This window comes from Mesoplodon mirus (assembly GCF_964341445.2).
Source record: "Mesoplodon mirus genome assembly, chromosome: 8".
NCBI lineage: Eukaryota > Metazoa > Chordata > Mammalia > Artiodactyla > Ziphiidae > Mesoplodon > Mesoplodon mirus.
The window spans coordinates 113,934,935-113,944,674 of NC_138984.1; the positions used below are offsets into that span (position 1 = coordinate 113,934,935).

The window sequence follows — 9,740 nt, forward strand, 5'->3', positions numbered from 1 at the left end:
CTCAGCCCCAGCCTCTCCTCTCCTCCAGGGAGGCCCCAGAACAGCCATGCCCCCCCCCGCCCCCCTCCTCCTGGGCAACCCAGTGGCTATGAGTGATTTTGGAAGCAACTCTTGGGAGCAAATCTCAGCTCTGCCACTTATGAGCTGTGCCACCTTCAGTGCATGGCTTTCTCAGACTTAACTTTCTCATCCATAAAATGGGGATAATGATACCTATTCCCCATCCAGCCCTGGGCTGTTGTGAGGACTAAACTGAGATGATGCATGAATAAGAGCAAGCACCCAGGAAATGTTTGTTGAGTGACTAAAGGACTGACCAGATAGTGCCATTCTACTTTTTTAAATATAAATTTATTTATTTATTTTTTGGCTGTATTGGGTCTGTTGCTGCACGCAGGCTTTCTCTAGTGGCGGCAAGCGGGGGCTACTCTTCATTGTGGTGCACGGGCTTCTCATTGCGGTGGCTTCTCTTGTTGAGGAGCACAGGCTCTAGGCACACAGGCTTCAGTAGTCGCGGCACACGGGCTCAGTAGTCGCGGCACACGGGCTCAGTAGTTGCGGCACACGGGCTCAGTAGTTGTGGCACGCAGGCTCAGTAGTTGTGGCGCACGGGCTCAGTTGCTCCGTGGCACGTGGGATCTTCCCCAACAAGGGCTCGAACCCGTGTCCCCTGCATTGGCAGGTGGATTCTTAACCACTGCGCCACCAGGGAAGTCCCCATTCTACTTCCAAAGTGCTCCGGCTTTGGGGCTGCAGGGACACCACAGTGATGCCCCCCGACCTGGCACTGAACGGCCAGGGCAGGGCAGTGGGGCTGTGAAAACACACTGAGGGTGAACACGCGGGCCACAGAAATGGTGCCTGCACCCACGCCTGCCCCCAGCACCTGTCCGGCAAGAGGGTGATCTAGCTCAGATTTTAAAATATAACAAACCCCATCACCGTGTATAACGGGCCAAGGGCATCATTTTTTGACGAGGAAGAAAATGAAAGTGGCAAGAAATACACACAGACAACCGAGCAACCACACCCCACGATCACAGTCTCACACGCCACAGGGTCTCACACTCACTCAGCCACACAACCTCAGACCCGGGCAAACTCACGCGCAGCCCACCGCGCACGGCCACGGACACAGCCTCACGCCCTCCACGGCTCAGCAGACAGGTAGATGCGCCTCCAGGCGCAGAGCCGCACGTCACGCAGCCTCACCCGCAGCGCGTCCCCACCCCGACGCGGCCCGCGCCCGAGCACTGCTCACCCTTGGGCCTCGCGAACCACAGGCCCGGCCCTCCGGTAAAGCTCACAGGTAATCTGCCGCTTGCTCCAAACTTCCCACTGAAAGCCCAGACCGGGGCCTCTGGCCACAGGCAGGCTGTTTTGTTTCGGCTTCTTTGCCTGCAAAGGCACACTTTCCCCAGCCTGCAGCCGTCTCCGTGGCTTGGCGACAGCCTGTGGCCTCCCCGCCCCCTCCCGCCCTCTCAGGAGGCCCAGGAGGGGAGCCTGCCAGGCCCCTTGGGGGGTCCCCAGCAAGAGTTCCCACAGGGCTTTGCCGAGGGCATGGTGCGGGCCAGCCCGAGCTCCAGGTGGGCCAGGGGTCCGGCAGGAATCCTCAGACCCCGCCGGGCGGCCACGGCATCACGCCCAAGGGGGCTGGGAGGAAGCAGATGCAGGAGAGCCCTGGAGGCCCTGCTTCCTGGACCCTCCGTCTGCCCGTCTGGGAAATGGGGAGAAGCGACGGGAGGGAAGAGTGGGGGTCCCCTCTCCTCCCCGACCCCAGCCTCAGACTCCACTGGGTCGCTGAGGGCTCGAGGCACGTCTGAAGGTCAGCCAAGGGCGAATCCAGTGCGTGGAAATAGCTGAGGCGGGTGGGGCCGGCAGCTCTGGCTCTGGCTGGCCCGGCCTGATGCACCGGCCCTGTGAGAGGCTAATGGCCTGGTGGCCTGAAGAAGGAAGGGAGGGACACAGGGGAGGAGAGCAGGAGGGCCTGGGCCGGGGTGGGGGGGGGCGGCGGCACAGGAAGCTCACTCTCTGGGCTGCAGTGGAGGCTCCAGGGGCACCTCTGGGGAGAGGTGGGACCCTAGGCCAGGACCCCTGGGAAGAGGAGGAGGGAGAGAATGTGGGGAAAAGCCACCGGGAGGAAAGAACAGAGAGGCAAGGACCACAGACACACAGGGAGGAAGCCGCGTGGCCCTGCCGGGGGAGGAGGCCCAGCCCTGGGACAGGGATGCAGGCTGTCCTCAGGGGGACAGTAAGTGCCACCCGACATCGCCCAGCGGGGGCTGCTGCGGGGCCGACCCCTCAGGGCACAGACCAGCACAGGGCAGCAGGGCGCCACTCGGGGACCACATCTGCCAGCCGCTGGCCTCCAACCTCGGAGTCCCTGGCCCTTCCCGGGGTCCCCGCGGGACCCGTGGGCCACCCTGTGACCCAGGAGGGCGCCCGGAGATGCTCAACATCGAAAGAGCAGAGGCACCCTGGTGACTGCGGCAAAACTTCCTGGGCCGGGGACAGCCGGACGGTGACTTTTATACCCTAACACGTCCAGGCCAGGCCTGTCTTTGTGAAATTTTCTTCTTTGCCCCCGTTAACTTTTATACCATCTCAAGACATCACAGATGAACAAATGCACCCCTCAGACGAAAGCCTGGCAGGGCAGCAGCTCTCTTGGCCGGGCAAAGACTAGAAAAAGACAGAGGCCAGAGGCTGCCGTCCTGCTACTAGCTGGCCATGTGAATCGAGGTGGCCCTCCAGCTGCCCAGAGCTCCCTCAGTTTCCCAGTTGTTGGCTTAATGGGGTTAGATAACCCCTAAGGTCCCACTTGTTCAAATGTCCTGAGATTTCTGGGAAGACCACGTGTGACCCCCAAACCACACGCTGTAGCCCCTGTCCCCATAGGGCCTCTGACGAAGCAAGGCCTCAGCCCTGCAGTCCTGCCAGGGGAACAGGTGGACCAGCCGTGGCACCTGGACTCAAATGCCCAGGGTGCCTGTCCTGTCTCTGTGACCTCAGGTAAGCCCTGAACCTGAGCCTCAGATTCCAAACTCTGGGAAACGCCATTTCCCACAAAGGCGTGATGATACAAAGGCGGCCTGATAACAGCATCCGGTGGGCATCTCCGGGCATCCGGACAACTGCAGCTAGGCCGGGGTCGCTACTACCACCACCACCGCCTACGACCAGTTAAAACCCCCACAGGAGAGGACACTGGCGTCCTCAGGGCCTGGTTTCTGGCTTCCGTCCCAAGACGGTAACCTCTTCCGGGTCGCAGTCACCTCCGTTAGTAAATGGGGATGGGCATGGGGTCAGGTGGGCTTCAACCTCCCAGGTTTCACATTTGCTCCCAGGGAAGGGGCTTAACCGGCACTTTCAAACGTTACTAGACGCGGCCTTGGTGCAACATGATTAGTCTTGGGACTTAGAAGAGTAAACAAATGTGTAATTCATGAATTTGCTAATTGTCCTTCATTTGGATCTCCTGCCACTTTTCCTAGACTCTCTGCCTGACATCCGAGCTCGTGGCAAGGACTCAGAGAATGCCGGGAGCAGCCCAGGGAGGCAACTGGCATCAAAGCCGTACAGCGGGACTTGCCCTCCCCCCGCAGCTGCCCCCTCGAGCCCAGAGCCCACCACCCCAGACACCACACAAGGCGGGAAGCCCGTGGCACTCCATCTTTTATTTTCTTCAACTGTACACAAATGTAAAATACTTTAACAGCAAGTCTACGGGAAAATTGTTTGGTTTTAAATTATTATGAAACAGAACCTAAGGGGAGCTTTATTAAATAAACACAAAGATGGGGATTTAAGGATACACACCTGCATCCTACCATCGTCTTTTTTTACTCTACCTTCTGGGTGTGTAACGATAGAAAAGACACATCAAACTGAATAAACAAAATCCATTTATACCCTGAAACACTGGCAGGCCACTCAAGGGATTGTTCAGAACGTCCACCTCATATAAGATGGCCTCACCGTCTAATAAAAATTAAAACTGATCTGTTGGCCTCTTTGGTTCCAAAATTATGTATAATACATTTAACTGTATTTTTTTTTTTTGCTGCTATAAAAATAACTTCTTTTTCAAATGGCAGTTTCTGACTAATCATGCAACTAAATCAGTGCAAACATTAAAAGCAATCATTCGCTTAAAAAAGAAGCAAAGGATTTCATTTCAAGTATAAAAAAATATAAAAAGAGTCGTACGAGTCCAGTTTCGTCTAGTGTGGGTCAACCCTTTAAATTGCATAGTTCACGTGGCACTTGGACCTCTGGGGGTGCGCGAGCTCAGTGCTCCACCAAGGGCCACTTCAGGACACACGCGGATAAGCAAGGGCTGTATCATGTGCGTTCAGGCGGGTGTGCAAGTGCTAGGAGGGGCAGGCGGGCGGGCGAGCAGGCGGGGGCCACATCTGTGGCCGGCGCTGGTGGCCGGGGGCCCACGTGGGCCACTTCTGCAAAGCAGCTGAAAGCCTCCCCCGTTTCCCCAAGACCAGTTAAACTGCTGCGCTCCCTCGCCCCCTGCTGAGGGGGCAACCCCCCCCCCGCCCCCAGCATTTCCAGAATGCCTTCACCCCACCGTTCCCTCCTCCTAAGAGCTCACCCCCACCTGCCTAAGAGGCATTTCCACTCCTCCCCAACCAGTCCTAGAGGAATCTCCCCAGGGAAGGGCACAGATTGCAACTTTTTTCTTTCCACTTGGAACAATTCAGATTTTAACTTAAAAGGTCAGACCTGATAGGAAAGTCCCTTTTCAATTGTACAACCAGAACGAATGACCATTCAACTGCTAGTGATCAGTTAAAGCATCAAATTAAGACCCTTCTCCTCTCCCTCCCTCCCCACCCCCAAAACACGCACACACACACAGAAGTCAAGCCAGGGACCCAAGCAACAAACGGTCACTGCCACGGCCCCACCACCTCCGGCAGGTGATGTCCTTTCTGGGACTCCTTCCCTCTCCAAGGGTGGGAAAGGATGGGGGCTGCCCTGGTCCCCGCAGCAGGAAGGATCCCAGGCCGCGGGACGAAGCCCACGCGTTGGAGCCAAGAGACGCCGAGGCACGGCGGGCTTTGAACAGGCTAAGGGGACACGCGGCCATCGCCCGCGGCCCGCTCCCCACCTCCGCCTCTGCTGCTCCTCTGCAGGGCTCCCTCCCTCTCTCTCTCTCTGTGTCTCTGTCTTTGTGCTCTTCTGTGTGCTCGGAAGGCGCGATTCAGAGTGGCCAGGCCAGCTGGTGGGGATGGTGGCTGCTCACCCCACTCTCCGGGTGACAGGCGTTTGGGGCTGAGCTGCCCTTTGTCACTGCATCCGTTTGCTGCTATCGCGGAGGCTGCTGTGTGGGTGGCAGGGTGCCACCGGCTGTGCGCGTCCACGTGCGCACTGTCGAGTCCGCCGTGTCCGTGGAGGGGTCTCCCTCTGCTTTTGACTGAGGGCTGGATGAAGAAGTAGGAAACTATCTCAGGCCTCCCCCGGGCGCCTCCCGGGCAGCCCGGCGTCAGCACCACGACCCCTCGCCGCGCACGGCGTGCCCCCCCGGCGCGGGACCATCTGCGCCCCGCCCTCAGGCGCAGCCGCACTCCTCCACGATCATGTTCGGGACATCCCGCTTGACGATGTTGTACTCGTCGTCGAAGTAGAGCATGGACATGCTGCTCAGCTTGGTGGGGATGCAGCAGGAGCTCACGGGGCCCGGGTTCAGGCCCCGCAGGCGGTACTGGTTCACCACGGCCGTGTGGAAGGACGAGGCCGAGCCGGGCACCCCCGCCAGGTAGGCCGGGCAGCTGCCCTCGCAGTAGTTCCCGTAGTAGCCGGTGGGCGCAATGATCCAGTCGTTCCAGCCGATGAGGCGGAAGTCGATGAAGAACTGCTGCCGGCAGCACAGGTTGGTCCGGCCGTCGCACTCCAGGCCCCGCTTGCGGATGCGGTGCCGGCTGTCGCCCAACCGCGCCTGCACCACCACGAAGGGCCGGTGCGACTCCTCGCCCGGGTGCACGAACACGGGCGCCACGGCCAGCTCCCGGCAGCCGTCGCACTGCACGTCCAGGCTGAGACGCCGCTCGCCCCGCGCGAACAGGGCCTGGATGGGCTCGGTGAGCGGGAAGGTGTGCCAGCCGCTGCGCTTGAGGTCCACGCGCTTCTCCACCGCGGCCCAGCGCTCGCCGGGGCCCTGCTCCTGGAAGCACACCTTGACCCGCACCTTCCGCCGGCCGCCCTTCTCCAGCACGTAGGGCAACAGCTTCAGGTAGAGCCACAGGCTGGCCTGCACCACGAACAGGTTCTGGTTGCCCTCGTTGGAGATGAAGAAGTGCAGGCGGACCCGGGAGGAGGCCAGGCCATCTGCGGAGAAGCGGGAGAGCGGGCCAAGTTAGATCGCGGAGAACGGGAGGCGCCGGGCAACAGGGACTCTGCCGCGTGCCGCTGGGCCTCGCGCCGGCCACGCAGCTGGCCGGTCCCGCCCAGAAATACCTCTCCGGGGGCCCGGGCCTCTGATGGTAACCCGGCAGAGGCGGGGAAAATCACTTCCCATCGAGAAACCCGGACCAGCTTGGAGTCGGAGGGTCCGGGCCTAGCAAACCCGGCCTCACCTCTCCCAGGCCAGGGTTCCCAGGAGACAGGCTGTCAGAACTCAAAGCTCAACAGAGGAACTTGTCAGGAGGCCAAGATCTTAACAAGTTGTTACGGGTATCTGTGAAATCCGAAAAACAAAACCAGGATCTCGCTGAGGATCTGGGGGTGGGTTGTTCTAGCAGCGTTTGGGTTCTTTTTTGGTTAACGTAGGGCATTGCAAAATCCAGCTGAGCCACCAACTGCCTCTTTGCAGTGTTTACCTAAGCATGATCTGATCCAACCCCCAGTGGAACCTCCACTGCAAACAAGCCAGCTCTGCTCAGATTTCTGACACAGGAACGTGTGCGTTGCAGGCCGCAAAGGGCAGCCCTCGTTTCCGAGCAGCTCCAAGGGACAGGACACTGGGCCCTGAAACTTGAGGCCCACCCCTTTCATGAGACCCTGGCTCCCCGTGAATGGCACGTTCGCAATCTCCATGGATAAGGAGAACTGGCTTGTTAGTTTTCTCAATAATTCAGCTCAAGCAGAAGTGAGGCCATGCCAACCAAGAGAGGACTCCTCTCTCATCCTACATTTCAGGGACCCTTCTCTCCGACAATCTCTACCTTTTTTTTTTTCCAGGAAGAACAAATAAGTCAACCGTGTGGCCTCCGCTGGTTTTATCAAACCTCCTACCACTGACCCCCTCCCAGCCCCCTCCTCAGGCCCCGCCTGGCTCTTCTAATAACAGACATCTGACTTTGAAATGGGGGAAAGTGCAGCCTTAAAAGCTGGTCTTGGACGAGCTGCCTGTGACCTGAATCTGTTATTTATAAGTCAAAGAGCTGGCTCCGTGAAACGGACCAGAAATATAACAGCCCCCGCTGTCATTTTGTGCCACCGGGACCAAAAGGCCTCCTCGACCTTCCAGAATCACATTTCTACTCTGGGCCGCAAAGCACCGTTTAATCCAAGCTCTCTAATTGCATGTCCAGCTTTCCCTGACTCTGTCGGACAGCTAAAACGGCAACGCGTTTCTTTCTAAGCACAAACCAGCCCTGACTGTCTCTGCTCTGCTCCACGCCCGGCCATGCAAAACTTTTCATCCCTTTTCATCCCCAGGAGGCACCTGCAGTCTGCCCGCTGCCTTGAGGGGGTGGGGTGGGGGAGGGCATGTGCAGCCCGGGGACACAATGGCCACCAACCCCCCCAAGGCGCCCTGCCCAGGGCTTCCCCCTGCGACCTTCTCCGCAGTCCCCTGGGCACAAATGGGGCTGAGCTCCAGGCACAAAAGCCACGGGGCTCATTCGAGTCCTGAAAAGGACAGCGGACCCGAAAGCACTTGCAGCGTTTCAGCACGAGCACATTTTACTCCTTCTTTTAAAGTTGGAAAGGTATTTTTCCTTGCTTGAGTTTTACATTTAGACAGTGGTAGAAATTTGCAATCCGGGGCCGGGGGAAAATTCCAGAAAGGACTCCGACCCTTTGTTAACTACGAACTCTACTGGCTCTAAGGCCAAGGAGCTGCTGCCGCTGCCAGGCGAGCCGAAAGACACGGGGCTGCCCCGGAGCCGAGCCACAGTCTTTCTCTGCGTAAATGATGGGACCTGTTGAGAAGCCTGCCTTCCGCCCCGATTCCAGTGCCCACACAATCGGAAGAGAGGTTGCCTAGCTCTCCCCAGCGAGGCTTCAGCAATCCTGGCAAGCCCACACCACCCGGCGATGGAAGCGGCCCCAGGGGCCTCTCACGCAGGCACACACACACACTCACACACACACGCACACACACACACTCCTCCGGCCCACGGGTATCAACAAGCACACACACATCTCCATCCACACTGCTCAGCCTACACTCCGATCGTGGGAAACAAAAACATTAGGCCATCACCGAGCGAATGCCCGCGGAGCCAGGGCCGCACGCATTGGCCGGGAGGGGGGGCGCGCGCCCGGAGGCGCTGGGGCCCGTTTCGGAGAGCAGGGGTGGAGGGCAGAGCGCTCCGCGGCGGGGGTAGGGCAGCGGGAAGGGGTTGCTGCCAGCGGGAAGAGGACGACGACCGGGACGGAGCGCACAGGGCCCGAGGCGAGCGGGCTGGGCCGGGAGTCCGGGTTTCCCCCAGGGCGCGCTGGCTGCGGCGGCGGCGGCCAGAGCCGGCGAGAAGGGGGTGGAGGAGGGACCGAGGGCCGCTCGCGGGGCCGACCCACCTGTCTCCGCGAAGCTGATGATCTCGGAGACGCGCTCCTGGCCGTCGGCGCCCGGGCTGGCGTGGCCGTCGAGGTGCGGGATCTCCACCCGGCCGTCCTCGCGCACCTTGCCCGCGTGCAGCTTCCGCAGGGCCGTGACCATGGCGGCCTTGGGCACGGCGTGTGTGATGTTGGGCCGGCCCCGCATCTGCAGGCGGTTCAAGATGTGCCGCTTCACCGCCTCCAGGAAGTCGCCGTCCACCCGGCCCAACTCCTCGGGCCGCCGGAAGCCGCCGCACGACGTGCAGGTGTCCTGCGAGCCGCCGGGAGCTCCGGGCGGCAGGGGCGGCGGCGGCGCGGCGGGCGACGGCGGGGGCGTGGGCGAGCCCCAGGCCTCAGGCCCCAGCCAGCCGGCCGCCAGCAGCAAAAGGCAGGCAGCCCCCAGCGCCCGACCGGGCAGCCCGTCCATGGTGCGCCGCTGGCGACGAGGGCGCCCGCCGCGAGGCGAGGCGAGCCGAGCCGAGCGCAGGGCCGGGCTCCGGGCTCCCGGCGCGCCGCCCCGCCCCGCCCCCGCCCGCGCCCGCGCCTGCCCGGGCCTCCGCCCGCCCGCCGGGAGGGCCGCCGCCGGCTCACAGGGGGAGGGGGCCGGCCGGGCCGCGGGGGTTCCCGCGCGGCGGGGAAGGGGCGCCGCGGGTGCCGGAGAGGCGCGCGGGGCTAGGCGGGGGCCGGAGGGTCACTGGCGCACGGGCGTCTCGGGGCGCCTCGGCATCCGCAGCCTTCTTCCCATCCTCTTCGCGTCGGGGCCCCGCAGCCCCCGCTCGGGTGAAGCGAAAGCGGCGGCAGCGGCGGCTCGGTCGCCGGGCGGGGAAGGTGGCGAAAGGGCCGGTCGACGCAACTTGGCCGAGACGGAAGCGAAGGCGCCCGGGCCCCCGGAGCGGAGCCTGCCGCGGCTTGGCGCGGCGCTGCGGCGGGCGCTGCGGCGGGGCCCCGCGCTCGCACCTGAG

General features: G+C 61.5%; 1 protein-coding gene across 1 annotated transcript; it reads right to left on the reverse strand.

Annotated features, from left to right (window-relative positions):
• Positions 1-3,658: 3,658 nt before the first annotated feature.
• INHBB (inhibin subunit beta B) lies at positions 3,659-9,259 on the reverse strand. The gene is made up of 2 exons (XM_082630067.1): positions 8,758-9,259; positions 3,659-6,342 (listed from the first exon to the last, which is right to left on the reverse strand). The coding sequence occupies exons 1-2, from the start codon at positions 9,203-9,205 to the stop codon at positions 5,567-5,569; spliced, it is 1,224 nt and encodes a 407-aa protein (XP_082486193.1). The 5' UTR covers positions 9,206-9,259; the 3' UTR covers positions 3,659-5,566.
• Positions 9,260-9,740: the final 481 nt, after the last annotated feature.